This window comes from Schistocerca cancellata, chromosome 11 (assembly GCF_023864275.1).
Source record: "Schistocerca cancellata isolate TAMUIC-IGC-003103 chromosome 11, iqSchCanc2.1, whole genome shotgun sequence".
Classification (NCBI taxonomy): Eukaryota; Metazoa; Arthropoda; class Insecta; order Orthoptera; family Acrididae; genus Schistocerca; species Schistocerca cancellata.
Window position 1 is genome coordinate 18764895 of NC_064636.1, and position 20521 is coordinate 18785415.

The 20521-nt window shown below is 41.1% G+C and overlaps 1 protein-coding gene across 1 annotated transcript in view; it reads right to left on the reverse strand.

The window, feature by feature from the left end:
• Positions 1-20521, reverse strand: part of LOC126108836 (Golgi integral membrane protein 4-like) — a 142629-nt gene that overhangs the window by 52911 nt on the left and 69197 nt on the right. Inside the window, exon 7 of the mRNA XM_049914199.1 lies at positions 14767-14997. Within this exon, the coding sequence (XP_049770156.1) occupies positions 14767-14997 (231 nt within the window). The remainder of the gene's footprint in view (positions 1-14766; positions 14998-20521) is intronic.

Consider the following 20521-nt stretch of genomic DNA (forward strand, 5'->3'; position numbering starts at 1 on the left):
CAACCCGAGGTCTGAGGGCAGTGACAGTGAAACACTGGAATAAAAACAAATGAGAGTTGAATATAAACTTATTTTATAATTTTCGTGGGCCATTTACTTTGTTGTGAAGCTGTCTACGGTGCAACAAGTACTTCAGAGCATAACTTGATCCGTAATGGAAATTTTTACTTATCTCACTATTTCGACTACAATGCAACACAGTTTAAAATGCCGTTAATCCTGCTGTGGTTACTTTAGAATCGGTTCTTTCGTCATTTCGTTAATAAAGTAAGAGGCGACCGAATGTGTAATGCATTCTTTAAGGTGCAATTTACTACAGAATCCATTCTGCAGAGAGAGAATCTGTATCACTGGTTTCCTTTTCATGTAATGGCTGTGAAATATTGAATACACATTCCATTCTGTAATGCCCAAGTCATACTTATTAGGTACACAACGAACCAGAGTGTAGCGAGGCAGTTCGAGTATCCACTATTTCAGCTGTCAGTAATGCTGCCTGTGCACTTCCTGTCGAGCTGACGACGCAGCGTTCCTTGTGAGTTGTGCTTCCGGAGCCGTTAACATTGTGGCCGACTACAGTTGAAGCGTAGGGGCAACAAAAATTCTATTTTCAGTACTATGCAAGATTGCTGGCCGGATTCAAAAATTTAAAATACTGTCGTATTCTACTGGTTAACAGATATAATCTTACATTAAAAGTTTAACACAATAAGACGAGTATTAGATTTGGAAACTACATGTCATGATACAGAGTAACTGACGGTGGCCAAATACGCAGACTTCATTCGTCCAGTATTTCAGAATGAGCGCACTCGGCAACTATCATCAAAGTTTACAAATAATTTCATACCTTTACGAAACTTCTCGTTACTCCCCACAAAACGAAGAAACGAAGAAAATCTATCGCTCACTACATTTTTGCTGTTTGTGCAGTAGGCTTCATCACCAGACATAACGTTTTAATTTAGTACTTCGTTACTACCGACTCAATTCACAACACAGTTTGCAGACTGTATCCACTGATACATCCGAATGTACATGCAACATTATATACCGTACGACACAACAATTCGGGAGATATGACATTGTGAACACTGAAACGTGTGGAAAACTAGCTTCTGCTTAAAACGGAATGCACATTACCCAGTTTGTCTACATCTTGTGTTTCATAATGAGAGCACTCTGCATTTCCAACAAATTTTAACCCCAATTTCAAACCTTTTCTAAACTTTATCTAAAAACAAAGATGATGTAACTTACCAAATGAAAGCGTTGGTATGTCGATAGACACACAAATAAACACAAACACACACACAAAATTCAAGCTTTCGCAACAAACGGTTGCCTCTGCTTGTGTCTGTATATGTGCAGATGGATGTGTGTGCGTGTGCATGTGTGCGTGCGTGCGAGCGAGTGTATACCTGTCCTTTTTTTTTCCCTAAGGTAAGTCTTTCCGCTCCCGGGATTGGAATGATTCCTTACCCTCTCCCTTAAAACCCACATCCTTTCTTCTTTCACTCTCCTTCCCTCTTTCCTGATGAGGCAACCGTTGGTTGCGAAAGCTTGAATTGTGTGTGTGTGTGTGTTCGTGTTTATTTGTGTGTCTATCGACATACCAACACTTTCGTTTGGTAAGTTACATCATCTTTGTTTTTAGATATATTTTTCCCATGTGGAATGTTTCCCTCTATTATATTCACCTTTTCTAAACTTTTTCGCACTTACACTCTTAAAAGCAAGCATTTACTCCACTAACTCATTTGTAAAGTAATGAGACGTTTGAAGCTGTCTTATACAAAGGAGTTTTGTTATTTAAGGAATTGGGAGTTTACTGTTTTTTTTCTTTCCACAAGATATTTTATAACACATTTAAATTAAATGTTAACTTCCGGATAGTGCACCATTCAAATAGTGGTGAAAACAGCACTAAAACTCCCATATTCGAAGTGTTTTTCCTCTGTAATTTCTTGTCAGATCTACAAAGAAGTTATATCACTGAATTTCTCTTACGCCGATCTGATACTCTGGTGGGGATAGGAGAGTGGAGGGGAGGGAAGGGGAGAAAATTTCACATGAAGTTATATTTAAAAAAATTAAATTAATTAAGACCTTCAGAAAACTGGTTAGTCTTTGTTTGATGATCTCCTTGTTGCTGTTCATCTCCATCTTTATTGGCCAGATCAATCGACCTGAAACTTCCCGGAAGAGACAGAGACTCTAACTGGGACCTTTGCCTTTTGCAGGCAAGTACTCTACCATCTGAGTTACCCGAGCATGACTCACGCCCCGACCTCACAGCTTCACTTCAGCCAGTATCTCGTCTCCTACCTTCCAAACTTCACAGAAGCACCTGCTCGCGAAAAGCCGAGGTCCCAAGTTCGTGTCTGGGTCCGGCACACGGTTTTAATCTGCCACGAAGTTTCAGATCGGCGCACACTCTGTTGGAGTGAAAATCTCATTCTGGAGATCAATTGATGTAAAGAGGTACGCACTTCACACGTATACAGACGGCACTTCCAACACGAACATTTTTGTGTTTGTTAATTATGTAGCTGTGTTGCAAGTGTAACATTGCTGCACGCCTCAGTAAGGAATATTCTGACTTACTCCGTCTCCCTGAGCCTTCGCCCACAGGCAGCAAGGCACTAGGCACGGCTAAACAAAGTGCCTGCTAGACTGTGGAGGCAACTCACAGCTGCAAACAAAGGACCAGCCACAGCACACCTGACATAATGAGACTCCCTTTTCCGAGATAAGCACGTCTGCCGTGGTTATCTGTTATTTGCACAAACTCCTGCGAGCCTAGTAAACAGACAGCTCACACACACAGCCTTGCCATTGCAACAGTACACACTCCGAGGAGGTGCTAGTTGGACTCAAACAGGCACCGCTCACCACACAAGAGATTCGAGTGAAACCGTCACCGGCCGATACTTGTCCGTGTATCTTCTCTAATGACAGTATGGGTCAAGCTACACTGAAGAAGGCCAACACTGCATTTCATTTATTCTCACACCACTCCTGCTGGTAAGAAAACTCGAATAGGAAGAAATACATTACTGAGCTGCTGAAACGACCAAGTTAATCAAAATTATGGGAATTTGGGTCCACCTATTACGCAAATAATAGTTCTTTCTGAAGCCCAAACACGCTTCACCACCTCTGAGCCTGTGCTTTCATTATTTAGTTCTTACTCCCTAACTCCCTACTACGCCTGCTTCCGAAGCTCCTCCTCCGTATTATCGTACAGCTTCCCACCGAGCAAATGTATTTTTGTAGCAACTGCCTTCATCTCCACACTTGTCTGCTGCAGAAATATACACAAAAATACAATACTACATTTTTGAGGAACTCTATTTGCACATTATGCTTTTGAACCTCGGACTAGACAATATATAATGTTTAATTAAATCTAGTCAATAATCAGTTTCTGCTCTTCATGTAACTGCTAGTTTTTGAAGTAAATAAATCAATATACTGGGCTGTATCTGTAACGAAGCCTAATATGGAAGTGAAACATGACCAATAACTAGTACGGACAAGAACAGAACAGAAGCTTTCGAAATGCTGAGCTACAGAAGAATCCTGAAGACTGAGATGGATAGACTGCGTAATAAGTGAGGAGCTGTTGAATATTTCTGGTACAACTTGGCTAAAAGAAGGTATCACCAGCTAGTCTACATTCTGAGACATCAACGGCTCACGAATTTAGTATTGTGTGTGTGTGTGTGTGTGTGTGTGTGTGTGTGTGTGTGTGTGGAAGGGGGGGGGGATTGTGTAGATGGAGAGAAGGCTTCACTACAGTTAAGTATGTTCAAATGAATGTAGGCCGCATTAGTTATGCAGAGGTGAGGTGGCTCGCACAAGACACACTAGCACACAGAGCTGCAGGAAATCAGTCTTTGGACTGAAGACAGAGATGACAACAACAATATATTTTGCAACTGTCCCCTCTTCAAGACTTTAAGGCATAATCTTCTGTGGTAAGTCATCGATCAGAATGAAAGTACAGTTTGCTCAGAGCTCGCTTCGATATCTCAATTCTCGATCTTATTCTCTTTCACCTGTCCATTTCTAATTATCACACTCCCGAACCACGTATACTGCACCATCCGTTCAATTTGACCTGTCGTTTTCACTTTCTCGTATTCTCAGACACGGCTTCTGATCACTTTACTTTCCTCTGTGTCGACTTTCATTCTGTACCCTCACAATCCTCCTCCAACTCCGAGTGTCATTCTTCGAAGAGGTGCCATTTCATCTCCGAGTAGTACCGCACTGTTGGCAAATCTGACATAGTAAATCTTCCCATCTTCGATACGTACAGTAAACGGAGTCCACGGAAGACAACAGTCCTGTCTCAGGGTTCTTGCGATTTCAAACCAGTTTGCATCTCCTTCTCTTAGCTTCACAGTTGCTTCTCAAGACACGACACAGAAACCTCAAATACACGCGGGGTGCCGATGGGAGGCACTGAGGGCAACAACTGAAAATCCTGCACTGTGGACACCACACAGCTCCCGGCAATGGTACGTCTCCGACTCTGGCCACTACAGATCGGAAACAGAGTGAGGGGGGAAGGCTAACGTCGGGGGTCGCATACATTAGAAATCGAGGTGCCACTTTTACGTCGGTACTGTAGTTTCTTCCTTCCCGCCCACTATAGTTCCGTGGGTCTGAGGACGGTGGCCTGCAGCTGCTCGGTATCTGTCACTGCGTTTCCTCTTACTGAAGTGTGAAGGACTACAAGGTTTTCTTAATACGTAACTCCAGCGCACATTCTCGCCGTTGTAATTTACCACTGACAGGGTGAAAATGCCCAACTGCTAAGACCAGGTGGCCTCTAACGAAGTGTTTTGTGAGACGGTGCAGGGACCGGGACAAAAATTAAGTGATCTGATGCATACAACTGCAAACGTATTCAATTAGAGGAGGAAGTATGTCTGGTACAAGTTTGTTTCTCATTTATTCCACCTCCGTCGTGACAAAACTTGTGCACTCCATCGAACAAAAACTGGGTACAGAGCAACGTCACTGTTATGTCCCTGTAAGCAAAACGCACACTATTTGTGTATTCTTTTGGTCACGGCAACTTGTGTTTTTGGGCTAATAGTGAGTTATCATTCACTGTAGTAAATTTTTTGAAGACTGCTGTAAATTCATTTTGATCATTCACCATCATTTAATGAATACACATCATACTCGATCCCTGTTTTCTTGAAATTTCATCACAGACTCAGTAACATGTTGAAGTTCAAATGTCAGCTTCACAGTTACAAGTGCTCTGAATAGAAATTAAACATTCAAAGAAATTTACAGCTGTCCTCTAAACAGTTTCACACACACACACACACACACACACACACACACACACACACACACCGCTATATAAATGCCTATATATACACAGAACAATATTCACTGCTACCCAATCTGTCACTGCAGGATGTCAACATGAACAGTTTGATGATAGCAGTCAGGACTGTGGTGTATCAAGTTAGGAAACTACCCCCAACTGGCCTACAAAAACAACTTGAGCTACAGCGCATGTGTGTCACACAATACTTTAATATTGTCTCACTATCTTTGTCCTAGAAAAAAAATTAATAGGAACTTTTTTTACAGGAAATTTGATGTAGTTTAATTCTGTACTGTACAACATTTTTGCTACATGTTGCAATTTTCAAGTTATTCAAGAAAAACATACAAAAGCAACATTAAACAGAAACCATTCAGAATAGGGCGAACGTCTGTATGAAGTTTTTCACTTCAAATGAGCATTCCCGTCATATGCCCATGTACTGATTGTACCTCCTGGGACTCCTGTATAATAATCGCCACATCCAACAGTTTATTATCTAGCAACAACACGGTGAACCCTCGGTTGGGCTTGCAAACTTGTGTACTTGCTTTCCTTTATACACCAGTAGAGTCCATTAGTGCGTGAAAACAGACTCAGATGATGAGCTTTTGGTTAAATGGGCACTGGCAGAGATTGGCAGTTCAAGCTGCCATTACAGAGACAGCAAGCTCGAAGACGATGTAATATAACCCACTGGTGAGTCTAAGTCAAACATCTGGAGCTCACTTCTGATCTCTACCAGCTCTGCACAGATAATGAAGGTGCCGCGGGAATCACGTGTATTTTACTTTTTCTGTCTTTCCATTTGGTCTACTATGGACCGTGTGACAAATTCAATTCTTACTTTTTTATGTTTCTTTTCCTCCAAAATTGTTTTGTTTATTTCATTTTATTCATTTATTTTTACTAACATGTCTAATTTTGTAGGACCACATTGATGAGGAGCCACTCTCTGTGGTAACGGAACGAGTCAGTAAAGAGTCAGTAAATGAAATTACAGCAGAAAAGTTAATAATAAATAAAATAAAATTTACACAAATCCTATGCAGTCGGCGAGCTGCCGAGTATTCGAGAGCCGTGCTACAAGTATCCGAACTTATATTTTATTGCTGAAACCGGCAATGGTATCGGGGCGTATGCAGTTTCTACGTGTGTAGGCATACGTAGGGCAAACAACCGATTTTTTCCACGACTGTGGAAACAAGCAGTCACTGGCAAGCCATTGACAAGAAAATATGAGTAACTGATAGTCCTCAGATTTTGTGCTGTGGGAAAAATGACGGAAAAAGTGGAACAATGTTATTGCATCAAATTTTGTTTTGAGCTCAGTGATTCTCAAGTTGAAACAATATGCAAGATGTGTCAATGTTTGGGGATGAAAAAGTGGGTACCACAGAGTTAAAGGAGTGGTACAACCAGTTCGAAGGTGGCAACTCGTCAGTGGAGAGTGAAGCACGTTCAGGTAGGCCCTCAATATTTGCCAATGAGGTCGTTACTGATCACGTGACGACCCCGGTGATGCGGCATAAATGAATCACCACCAGAGAACTTGTAGACAGTGTTGAAATTAGTACTGGATCCATTCACTTCACTTCACTTTAATGAGAACATTTGGCCCTCAGGAGGATCTCGACAAAATTTGTGCCAAAGTCAACAACTGAGCAAAAGCAACTTCATTCAGAGATCTAAAAACCAGTTGTCAATGGTGATGCGTCTCAGTTTTACAAATACAACCCAGAACCGGTCATCGCAATCGAACCGTCTGTCTTACCTGACATCCAAATATGTATCCGGTTGCAGCAATGTGAAAATCGTGCTGACCACCTTTCTCGACTCGAGTGCTGTGGTCCACCACGAGCAAACCCCAGAAAGCACTAATATCAATGAGCACTGCCAAGAGTTTTGTGTTGCCACTGTGATGCAGTGACGTGCAAACAGCCAAAGTTGGGCACAGTGGGCAGACGGCAGCTTCACCACGACAATGCACCCACTCGTCATTCAGAGGTTCTTTGCCAAACACGACACTGCTGCAGTTTATCGGCCTTCCTATTCCCCTGATCTAGCACAGAGTCTCTTCTGGCTTTTTTTCTCAGCTGAAAGAGACCTCGAAAAGGACCAGACTGCAGAACGAGGAAGACATTATGCAGAATTCAACAAGGCAGCTGCGCACCATACCGAAAGAGGCTTTCCGGCGATGCTTCCGGCAGCAGCAGAAGCGTTGGGAGGGGTGTGTAGAGGCTGGAGGCAACTACTCTCGAGGTTGCTACTGTCAAACAACTGTATCTGATTTTATGAACAAAAGTTGGACACTTTTTGAACAGCCTTCACATATTAGCGTAACCGACAACACAACAAGGGATTTTGCTTTATTTTTTTCAGAAACTCCTCAACAGAATAGGAGTGAGCTATGAGGAAATCCTCCAATTCAGACTCGAAAGTGCGAGTATTACTGCTACAATTTTTTAAATTCTTGTGTAGTTTCTGAACAAAAACCTTAACGTGAGCTTTCCGTGACAGCTAGCCCTACATCTGAACACCTAGGAATTTGGGTTTTTAAGTCTCATTAATTATATACCCATTCAGTGTACTCAATATGTCAGTTTTAGTTAAATTGTGTGTTAGAAACCATAAAAACTGGATCTTACTGCCATTTAGCATCAATTTATTTTCTACAAACCATGAACTTATGTTGCACTGAACATTATTCTCCAGCAAGTTAGTATCATCAGCAAACAGAAATATTTCAGAATCACCTCTCATATTTGAAGGCATATCGTTTATTTATATAAGAAACAGTAGCGGTCCCAGCACTTACTCCTGACACCCGCCCTCCTCCCCATCCCCAAGTTAACCGAGCCTCACCTTGCAGCCATTCTAACTACTTTCTCACTTTTTTTCTGAATATTCCACATCTGTCCTCAAACTGCTTATGCCCTCGGATCATTCAATATTCAACACTTTTCTTCTGAAAATCTCTCTTTCTGATCCTTGCACGTTTTACATTTCTAAATCTCAGACCCAGCTTCTTGTTAGTTTATTTTTCCAGAGGTATTACAAGATTTGGTTTTTTTAAATCCACTGCCACTCATCCTGTATTATTGTCCATTGTTTCCATTAGTTTTTTACGTATATTTTGAAATATTTAATCACTGTTTCTTTATTCCTGACTTTTGTACTTCTTACTCGACCTAAAATTTTCCCCACGTATTCTATGTTACATTCTCCACACATATTCAATGTTATGTGTGTTACTCTCCATCATTTGCAGACACAAAAGAAAGCAGACAATCAAAATCCCTATCTTATGTTTCTTCCAGGGCCACGTATGTTGATATAGAGAAGCTGGTTAATCCATTTTTTTCCAAAATGGTCATTAGAAAGAGAGACTGCAACCTGAAACTGCACGCCACGGAGCAAGAAGGCCACAACAGAGGAGTCAGCTCTGGGCTCCCAAATCCGTCCGTGTACGGCGACCACACTGATGACTGGAATACAGAGGCGGACAGTGACCACTGGTGTTCACTGACGAGTCTAGAGATGGCAGAAATTCCAGATGTCATCGCACCGGAGATTGAAGATGTGTCGAGCGAAAGTTCACTGGGCCTCACCCTCAAACTTATGCTTTTCTATTGGGCGTTTCTCTCTGTTGTGTTCTTTGCAAAAATTGTGAGTGGCAAGTGGGATGCACTGGGTGCAACTACCAAGTATAAACAACCTAGTCTGAACAAAGAGGACCTATGATAACCTCCTAAGGCTCAAGTTCTCTTCAGCTTAATTAGCTATACATTATGTAAACCAGAATCGTGTTAAGCGAGTGAATTTGTAGGAATGTTAACCCAGTTCTTATTTACGTATGTCGCCCGCTTGCAAAAAAATGGCTAATACAAGTGTGATTCAATAACTACCTATTTTAGATATGAAGATACCTCCTCCTATATCCAAAAAATTATTTATTCTTCAATGCTATCCTATTTCAGGCATATACATATATGCCAAGGAAGATACAGAACTACAAATGTTGGACGACACACCTAACAGTGATGTACATTGCACTGTGTGGGAGTTCGGAAAAGTTAATTTAGCAATTATCGAACATTGACTGTGATAAGATCTAATTCCATGTCAGAAAATTGAATTTAGTTTCAGATACAATGGTCCAGAGTAGCCAACAGCATCGGGGGCTCCTTATGATACTACATTTCAAACGTGACAACTTTCTCGCCTTTGACAGACAGACCAGGATTGACAACAGCCACAACGTCCTCCTACAAACAGGAAGGAAAACCAAATTCATCCAAAGTTCAACTTTTCATTAGTACCACTGCCACATCTCATAATGCACAACTGCACATCTTCAGACCGCTTCATAAAAAAATCCCTGTTTTGAAATCCCAACAACCGGGGCACAAAACAACTGAGAAAGCCACTTATTCCACCTATAAGCAATATCAATGCAGTTTATTAGTACAACTAACAGCTTCCTACAGTGCTTCTGACCGAGTCACATATTCATGTTGCGATCTCACATTTGCACTTGTGGTATACGTATACGTTGTTCCGCAGTTGTGATGGATATATATATACATTGCAACATGTTAAATGGCTTCATAGCTGCAAACTCAGCTTCCAAGTTGAAAGCCTCACACATTTCTCGTTCAGTGTCAGCAATCAGGGCACCCTCCGCATAGACAATTTTCCCATCAAGCTTATTGTGTAAAATATTAACTACTGTCAACAATGACATACTTATGGCCTATGCCACATTGTACAGGTTTGTTTGGCCATTAGAAAGAATCCCACTGTGGGGATTTTCTTTGGTCGTCACACCTGCAGGGCATCCTCGATGACCCTCATCGAAAATGGTGTATGTTCAATGACATTTAAATTCACTGAACTGATATGTAACTGTCGTCACCGAGAGCAAAGGATCACCAAAAATACCATCTAATTTTTCCCATTGAAAGGCAAAACGAGTATCACTGAACAATATGCACTTTTTCTGTTTCAGAAAAAAAAAAAAAAAAAAAAAAAAAAAAAAAACCAACCCCACACACACACACACACACACACACACAAACACACACACACACACACACACACACACACACACACACAACACCAGGAACAAGTCCCATCTTCATTTTAGTGTCGCCTAACAAATGACGGAACTTGAGTGTGAAAGTCACTTTACATTAGCAGCATCTGTCTTCAAACATGAATACCGTATTTACTCGAATCTAAGCCACACTTGAAAAATGAGACTTGAAATCATGGAAAAAAAATTTTCCCAAACCTAAGCCGCATGTGAAATTTGAGACTCAAAATTCAAGGGGGGCAGAAAAGTTTTAGGCCGCACCTCCAAATCGAAACAAAATTGGTCCATTGTAATATGAGACACAATTTAGGTCGCATGAATGACGATACAGCTACAGTAGTTTGGTTCGAGTCTTAAGCTTAACAGTTAAGCTTTACCAGGTAGCCATTGCTATGTGTCAGGTATTTATACGGGTACCCTTCCTTTTTCACGTGCTTCGTCTGGTTTTAATCTATTGCTTATTTTTCTTTGATCTGATAAGTGCCATTCTCTTTGCTATAGGTATTTACATCACTCTAGGCTGAAAATGCATTACTGTACTGTGTCATGCATTGTTTGTCGCATTCTGATAATGAGTGTTTACGACCTGTCGCCGCTCGCAGCACGGCTTGCTTTTGTGCGCGTTACCGCCGCTTTACAAATAAAAAAAAAAAAAGAGGAATCATCTCATTAGTGAAACAATGGCAAGAGACTGCTATTTGTTGTTACTTACACTGCTCCTTTCTTTGATAATGATCAACAAGAACCAAATAATAGACTGTGTATGATAGAAGATGTTCTGAACGAGAGTTTAGTGAAAAGTTTTCTCCGTTTGAAAATCTTTGCAGACACCTCTTTAGTACTTTACATTCTGCACAGAAATTAGAGTCATCTTAGATTTAAAAATCTAGTCAATTCCCATGCCTCATTTCTGACTATCACTATTAGGCATAAGAATAATACGAATATAAACATGACACGATATGTATATTATTCACGTTTGCTCTTGTCTCACTCTAGTTTCGTAGTGTATTAGGCAGACAGGATTTAAATGAGATAGCAGCAAACACGAAAGAATACATGACAAAATGTTGATATTCGTATTATTCCTATGGTGAAGAGAATACAGCATGTGATTCACATTTCATCAGGTTCCTATTAGCAACCATCTCTTCTCACAGGTAGGAAAAAATTCAGAACGTAGAGTTGGCCATATAGACAAACATCCCAAACAGTCTTGCCAGTCGGATTTTCTTAGTACATTGAAATGCTGCTACATGCGAAGATGAACAATACGGAATTTGTATTTACTTCGTTGAATAATGTATGAAAATGCAGTGGTCGAAACTCGGGGTGCAGAAAAAAAGTTCGTCTTCCACCTTTTTTTTTTATTTACTGGCGCAGAGGTTTCGGTGCCAGTATTTATATCTTTGTGCCTTCAAAGCATGCCTGTGTAGCGCTACATATATTCGATGGCAGAAGTTAGTTGTGGCGGCACCTACCAACATTTTGCAGAACTTCCTCTTGCTTTGCACTCAATTGTAAGCCACAGGAAAAAATTGCGGCTTAGATTCGAGTAAATACGGTACTCATTTAGCCAGCCTCAGAGAATGTAGATTAGTGTGTAAACATCGGACTACAATCCTGTAAATTTGTGGTCAGACACACATGGCCAACCAGCCTCCCTCCCCCCCCCCCCCCCCCCCCCCCCCTGGCAGTTAATACAACTTCCTCTTCCATCAATACCTAATGTCAGACACAATTTGGTGTGCATGGACAGCTTTACTTTTTACGTGTAACTATCTCAGCACCCACTGCTTCGCTTGCATAGACAATATGGCCAGCAGAGATTTTTTTATTTTTATCTGATTGAATTTTTATGTGGCTCAAAAACTACACCTTCTAAGCTTTTCAGTCTAATTAAGGCCATACAGGCATGGTCTTTTCCGAATGTACTTCTGACCAAGAAGTAATTCTGCTGTCTGGAGTCCATAATTTCTGTTCTTGTGGAGATATTTCCATGGCAACTTTCATCCCGTGACAAATATTTCTTTATATCTAACCAAGAAGGGAAACACCAATTTTCACAGATTTCATTTTCAAAATTCTTTTAATGCAACGATTTATTTCCTCACAAATTTTCCTCACCTATTGAACTCCCTCAGGGATTGAGTCTACAGAAGCACCAAAACACATATTTTTTAAATTTCTACCTGAGAATTCAAATTTCAATTTTCATAGATTTTTCTTTAAAAATACTCAATAAAAAATCTCATCCCCTATTTCACCCCCTTAGGGTTTGAATTTGGAAAAATCTCATTTTAAACAACGCCTACAGTATAAGTCCCACATCTTCTCCAAGTTTCTATACTTGAGCCGTTTGGGTTGATGAGTCAGTCAGGATATTGATTTTATATATAGGTATTACAAGTAATACATCACACCAACAGAAGTAAGTTTGATAGACATTTCTGTATGTGCCACACCCATTTTCTTAACAAATGTAGATGGATGGAACATAAAGAATTAATGTGTGGAATAAAAAGAGTTCCACTAAGTACGGAGGAAGTTGTCACCACGACAGATATGTCGAAAACTACAAGACTGTTCATCTCGCACATACCTGTGACACGGATGCAGGACATTTTGAACGCTTTCAACAGTCAAACACCAACAGTAACATCGTGACCATCTAAGTGGCTTAAAAATTCACAATTTTTGTTACTTTTCTTCGAGTTACTAAAGTTCTAACAGTGAAATTTCTGGGACACCCAGTATAATCTGGTATAGCCCTGGAATTCTGGAGAAATTTCAGTCTAACTCGGTATATGAATCAGTTACTGTACGAGGTGCATTTAAGTTCTAAGGCCTCCAATTTTTTTTTCTCCGGACTGGAAAGAGATAGAAACATGCGCATTGTTTTAAAATGAGGCCGCGTTCATTGTCAATACGTCCCAGAGATGGCAGCACCGTATGGCAGATGGAATTTTACTGCCAGCGGCGAGAATGAGAACTGCTTTAGATACTTAAAATGGCGACGTTTTCCGTACTTTAACAGCGTGCAATCATTCGTTTTCTGAATTTGCGTGGTGTGAAACCAATTGAAATTCATCGACAGTTGAAGGAGACATGTGGTGACGGAGTTACGGATGTGTCGAAAGTGCGTTTGTGGGTGCGACAGTTTAATGAAGGCAGAACATCGTGTGACAACAAACCGAAACAACCTCGGGCTCGCACAAGCCGGTCTGACGACACGATCGAGAAAGTGGAGAGAATTGTTTTGGGGGATCGCCGAATGACTGTCGAACAGATCGCCTCCAGAGTTGGCATTTCTGTGGGTTCTGTGCACACAATCCTGCGTGACGACCTGAAAATGCGAAAAGTGTCATCCAGGTGGGTGCCACGAATGCTGACGGACGACCCCACGGCTGCCCGTGTGGCACGCCGCCGAGCAATGTTGACGCGCAACAACAGCACGAATGGGACTTTCTTTTCGTCGGTTGTGACAATGGATGAGACGTGGATGCCGCGGATGCCATTTTTCAATCCAGAAACAAAGCGCCAGTCAGCTCAATCGAAGCACACAGATTCACCGCCACCAAAAAAATTTCGGGTAACCGCCAGTGCTGAAAAAATGGTGGTGTCCATGTTCTGGAACAGCGAGGGCGTAATCCTGACCCATTGCGATCCAAAGGGCACTACGGTAACAGGTGCATCCTACGAAAATGTTTCGAAGAACAAATTCCTTCCTGCACTGCTACAAAAACGTCCGGGAAGGGCTGCGCGTGTGCTGTTTCACCGAGACAACGCACCCGCACATCGAGCTAAAGTTACACAACAGTTTCTTCGTGATAACAACTTTGAAGTGATTCCTCGTGCTCCCTACTCACCTGACCTGGCTCCTAGTGACTTTTGTCTTTTTCCAACAATGAAAGACACTCTCCGTGGCCGCACATTCTCCAGTCGTGCTGCTATTGCCTCAGCGATTTTCCAGTGGTCAAAACAGACTCCTAAAGAAGCCTTTGCTGCTGCCATGGAATCGGGGCGTCAGCGTTGTGAAAAATGTGTACATCTGCAGGGCGATTACGTCGAGAAGTAACGCCAGTTTCATCGATTTCGGGTGAGTAGTTAATTAGAAAAAAAAAATTGGAGGCCTTAGAACTTGAATGCACCTCGTAAGAACATGTAAAACAAAATCTACTTCTACATTACTTTTCTTAACTAGTACGAGATTGGGATACTCTAACAATCTGTCTGCGGCAAACAGTCAGTGGGTGGCGCTACACGAGGGGTGGGCAGACATGGCTTATTAGCTAACACGAGACCCGACCTTATCTGCAGCAGCGACAACTGGCACGGCAGCAGACGGAGACGGCGCCGGGGGTGGCTTGGCACCCACGCCGCCGCCGGGCGCCTGCCGGTCCGCCCCGCCGCGCGCGCTCGCCGTGGATCGCGTCGACACCTGGCGCTGCGGCGCGCCCCGCTCTGAGGGTGCAGCTCGCGGGGCGGGGCCCACACCCTCGCCCGCCTCCCGCCGGTGCTCGCACTGGGCCAGACGCTCCTGTGGAAACGGAGTGGACCGTCAAAAAAACTCTCAGATAGTTAAATTCTCACAGTTCTCGTATTTCTCAATCTCCAGCTCTCCGAAGACTTCCTCCGTCACCGTCGTCAAGTGATTACATTTCAGTTGGCTGTTAGGTACGCTACGTGCCAAAATTATGTCACGAAGACATCACCGACTTCCAGAACTTCCGTGTGCTACCAGAGATTGCGCAGAGGCCTACGACTAAAGAATGTCGGCAACAGTGCCAAATGGAACCAGTACTGCTATCAATGTTTTTTCCATTGCAGACACTGACACAATCTCTGCTAGCATACAGATGTTCCGTAACTTTGTCACGTCTCCTTTGCATAATTCGGCCACCTACATACGAGGGTATCATGTGGTCCAATTGTCAACAGTTAAGTCCTGACGCTGAGGACAGTGGAAGTTGTTCAATGCTGAAGTACACAAACAAATGTAACAAAGCAAGAAAACTTAGAAACATTTATCCAACACTGTTGCCGTGAAAAACTATTTACTCAAACTCCTTCAATTCTATGGACAAATATTCAATTAAATAGTCTTAGCATCTTTAATATAGTATACAAGCATTACAACTTAGCTTTTAAATTTCTTTTTCACTTATAGCATGTCTAGTGACTAACAAGGAGATGTGGCCAGGGGTGGCATTAACTTTTTAAATCCGCTATTCAGTAGGGGGGGGGGGGGGGGAGAGGGAGGGGGGGGGAGAGAGAGAGAGAGAGAGAGAGAGAGAGAGAGAGAGAGAGAGAGAGAGAGAGAGAGTGTGTACGCATGCATGTGCATGCACACAATCATTTCTAATGCTGCATTATTTTAATCATTCTTAACTTTTTTATTTGCTCTCATTTTATAAATTGTTTTATTATTTTTCATTCCCCCCCCCCCCCATCTTGTAATATTTCAACACGTAAAAATATTGATCGATCAGTTAAAAATAAGAGAAAATAATCTATTTACAGAGGCTGTGAATCAGTCTCAAAAGTTTAGTTTTTGTTACAAGATATACTTGTTTCTGGATAGTAATCCCCCCAACACACATTAATAACAAATTTTTCTCACACGATGGACAAAATAACACAGAAGAAGACTGAAACGAAAGGAGATTTTACAAATAAAACAACATTCCAGCAAAATAAGTAATAGAAATAACACAGACAAAAATATAAAATGGTGGAAAGTAATTAATAATTTGCGCTTACATCAAAATACAACGCACTGCAATAAGTGAACGAAATCGTCATGGACGAAAATAAGTGTCTTTGTCACTATCTGCACAGTGACTGATTATTCACAATTGTCGTTTATCTTCTGTTCATCCTATGCACGCATAATGAATTCATTATAGAATATTGAACAATGTTTACTGAAAACACGATAATAATATAAGAGTTCCCATAGTGGTGATCCTTGATCTCAGGGGAAAAAATAGAGCACCAAAGGGAAATGTGCCATCAGAAGCAACGGATCACATGATGCAAGCGCTGGAAACAGGAATCGGCACAGAACAAGGCACATGACCACAGATCACCATCCATGACATTTCACCACAAAACCACTCAACAGATATAAATACGAAACAAGGGAGTATATACGCATTCTGGTCAACTTGACCTCAGCTTTGGTTCATTCAAGCTGAATGCATATTGAATCAACACTGGGTGTTCAATAACACTGACCGATTTAATATTGAGGTTTAGCATCTGGATTTAGGAGTGACTAAGAAAACTGATATAACCTTATCACGGCAAAGCTACAGTGAATTAAAGGAAGCTCTTGTTCGGCACTTCACACTGTAACCAGAACTGTGATTACATAAGATTTTCACAGCTGAAAACGTAGGCAGTAAGAATCCATCACAAGCGCTCAAAACTTTACGTACATCAGTTGGCCAGGAATTTATACCTGAACAGTCTATACACGTGTTATGGCTCCGTAAACTTCCATGCATCACTTACGTCTTCATTGCGACACAAATGGATGTGCCATTGCAAGACTTAGCAAAGAAGGCAGACACTGTTGCAAACCGGCTTTAGTGAGGTTTCCACGTGAGCAAAAATCAGTAACAGTCGAGACAACGGTGCAGGGACAAGCAGAGAGGGGCAAGCTGAGCCACTGGTTCTGTAATGGACACAAATACTTCTCACTGACAGCATCCATCAGCCGAAGCCACCGCGGAGCAACTAGCAGCACAAGTGGTGAAACTAAATATGCAGGTAGCCACACACAAACAGCAGCTGCAAAGTTATATGCAGTTGTTCTTTATCTTCTGTTATTTATTCATCCTACACTTTTATAACAAAGTTCACTGTCAAATACTGAACAATACTTATTGTGAACAGCAAAGTTCATACAATGATTAAAATAATGCACAAATGGATTAGAAATGAAAAAAAAGTTTAAATCAACAAATGCAATAAAATTAGTGATCGCACTTGTTTTGATAAAGATGTAAAACAGATTGTACCAGCCAAACACTGCTACACAGGGAAAATTGCTGCATCATGTGATACTTGGCAAAAGTTTTGACAGTGCTACTCAGCAATGACATATCTCTATAGCTGCAGCAAATATCTCACATATCTGTCTTCTACAATACATACAGTCTCATTAAGTCAGTAATTCTCAACTTTTTCTTTAAAAAGAAAAAAAGAAACCAGACTAGTAGCTTTTCAATATTTATACTTAGAAGCAACAGACAAATCATAACAAGAGGGATAATAGTAGTAGGAGAGAGAATTGAGTGTGCAGGCGAGCAAGTGGTGCTGGCATAATGACAAAATGAACTACAATTTGATATGGAGAAGGTCACAAAAGTAGGAAAAGGGAAAGCACCGAGAACAAGAGTTGGAAATTCTAAAGTGAAGAGAATCAGCAAATATGATACTTTCTTCAAAATATCACTGGGAATACAGTAAATCAGGTACTTAGAAAATATAATGATGACTAACCCGGTCCATGCTGTACAGGTTGCCTACCTAATGGCTCCCAGGGGCAACAAAATTTGATTTCCAGTATTTCAGACAATTATTTGTCAAAATGCTGCTATAATCACTCATTAAAAGATAAACCGTAGGTTACAGGCTTAACACAGTAAAACAAGTAATTACAGTTAGATTTTCTGTATTTGTCTCGAGCCATTGTAACTCACTGTGCACATATTCCCAGATTATATTCATCCAGCATTTGACCCGGAAAGCACTTAGCAACGTCAAACATACTTTACAGATAATTTCAAAACTTTTTCAAATGGTTCCTTGCTTAATGTCAAATATTTGACACCTTATATTTGTTTTGTAAATAAGAAACACCTTCTATTACTGAGAGGGCGTTTTATATTTACAAAACAAATATTTCTGTGCTTGCTGTTGAGGATGGCCACACAAACAAATTCATCATTCAACACCTTGACTCTCAGAAGCGAATATTAGTATTGGCTCTGGGGCCACTTTGTGGAAGCAAAAGTTAACAGAGGGTTGCACCTTTTAAAACGATCATATGCATTAGTTAATTTTTCATTTCAGAAAAGGTATAACTGCAAGATAAAAATTTTGAGTCTTAGCGGGCCACAAAAAAACTGTCAGTAGATTGCCCACAGGCTGTTATTTGTCAACCCCTGCCTTAACTCATCTGTAAAGTAATTAGAGGTTTGAAGTTGTTTTATATATGGAAGCTCGAGTGAAGACAACAGGGTTTATTGGTGTTAAAAGAAAATAGAGGGTGACTCAGCTATACCTATCTGGCAAGAAATTGTTTCCCACAATGAGCTGTCAAACACGAGATTGGCAGGAATAGAGCGAGGAGGAGGAGGAGGAGGAGGAGTTTGTAGCAGATAGTTGTACAGCTGGGGCAACCACGTTACAGGTGTATCTGTGGAGAGGCCAGATTAAACAACAGTCCCTGAAGAGGAATGGCAGCCATTTCAGTAGTTGCAGGTGACACACACTGAACGATTGACAGATCTGGTCTTGTAACATCAGCCAATATAGCGTTGCTGTGCTGATACTGCAAACAGCTGAAAAAACGGGTAACTAAAGGTGTTCTTTTTTTGTGGCAATATGCAACTCCAGCTCGGCTTTATGATGATAGCATTCTCTGAAGTAAAATATTCTGGAGGTAAAATAGCTCCAGAAGGGGCTACTCATCAGGAAAAACAAAATTGGTGTTAACAGGTCTGAGAGTGAAATGACAGATCCCGTAACTTGGTAGGTAGGTTAGAGAATTTAAAAAGGGAAATGAATAGGTTAAAGTTAGGTGAAGTGGGAACTAAAGAAGTGGAGTGACATGGGGAACGGGACTTCTGGTCAGGCGAGTACAGAATTATAAATATAAAATCAAATAGGGTTAATGGAAAAGCAGGTGTAATAATGAATGAGAAAATAAGAATGTGGGTAAGCTAATATGAATAGCATAGTGAACGGTTTATCACAACCAAGATACAAATCCATCATGCACAACAGAATGCATTCACACACACACACACACACACACACACACACACACACACACACACACACACACACAAAAGTGTGCCAAATTACTGAAAAATTTGTCATTAGTTTAGAGAAAGTATCAAGTTCAAAAATAGAGCTACAAATTTAATTTTGATTGTGGATTTGGTTGGCTGACTGAAGGAAAGGAATGAGAAGTAAAGTGATTGCAAACACTTGGGTTTAAGAACCATGAAATAAGATTACACATGGTAGACACGTAGACAATGGATTATTTCCGGTAGATTATGTAATTGTGTGCCACATATTTAGAAATCAGATTTTTAACAACAAAACATTTCAGGGAGGATTTGTGGAGTCCAACCATAATTTATTGGTTAGGACCTGCAGAACACATCTGACAAATTTAGAAAAATGTAAGAAATTAAGAAGTCAGGAACTAGATAAATTTGAAGAACCAGAGATCATTGACAGTTTCAAAGTGAGCATTAGGCAATGACTGTCTACAATAGTTCCTCACAGGCAACTGCATACCCTTCAGAGATGAAATAGTGAAGGCAGATCGAGATCAACAAGACAAACAAACAACGCCCAGGAGACACCCTTGGGTCACGCACTAGATACCAGGTTAACTGAATGAAAGGAATAGATTTGAAAATGCAGCCAAGAAAGTAGGCAATGGCAAGTACTGAAATCCAAAAAATGTGACTGACAAAATTCAAAATGGGAAAACGGGTAATTAGGACGTAAATGCAAGACTATAAGAGCACAAATGTTTATGGGAAACATAGATGCCTACAGAGAAAGAGAAGCAGCTATACGAGCATCAAGGGGTCAGACAGTGATTCAGAACCACGCAAAGAAGGGAGGGATATATGGGACTCAAAGCGGATCACAATATTACAAAAAGAGTAGAGGACAGAGGTGCAGACAATAATATGGGAGATACGACACTGTGAGAAGAACTCGACAGAGCACTGGAACATCTGTGGGGAAACAAAGTCCCTGGAATAGAAAGCATCCCCACAGAATCACTGAGGTGCTCGGGATAG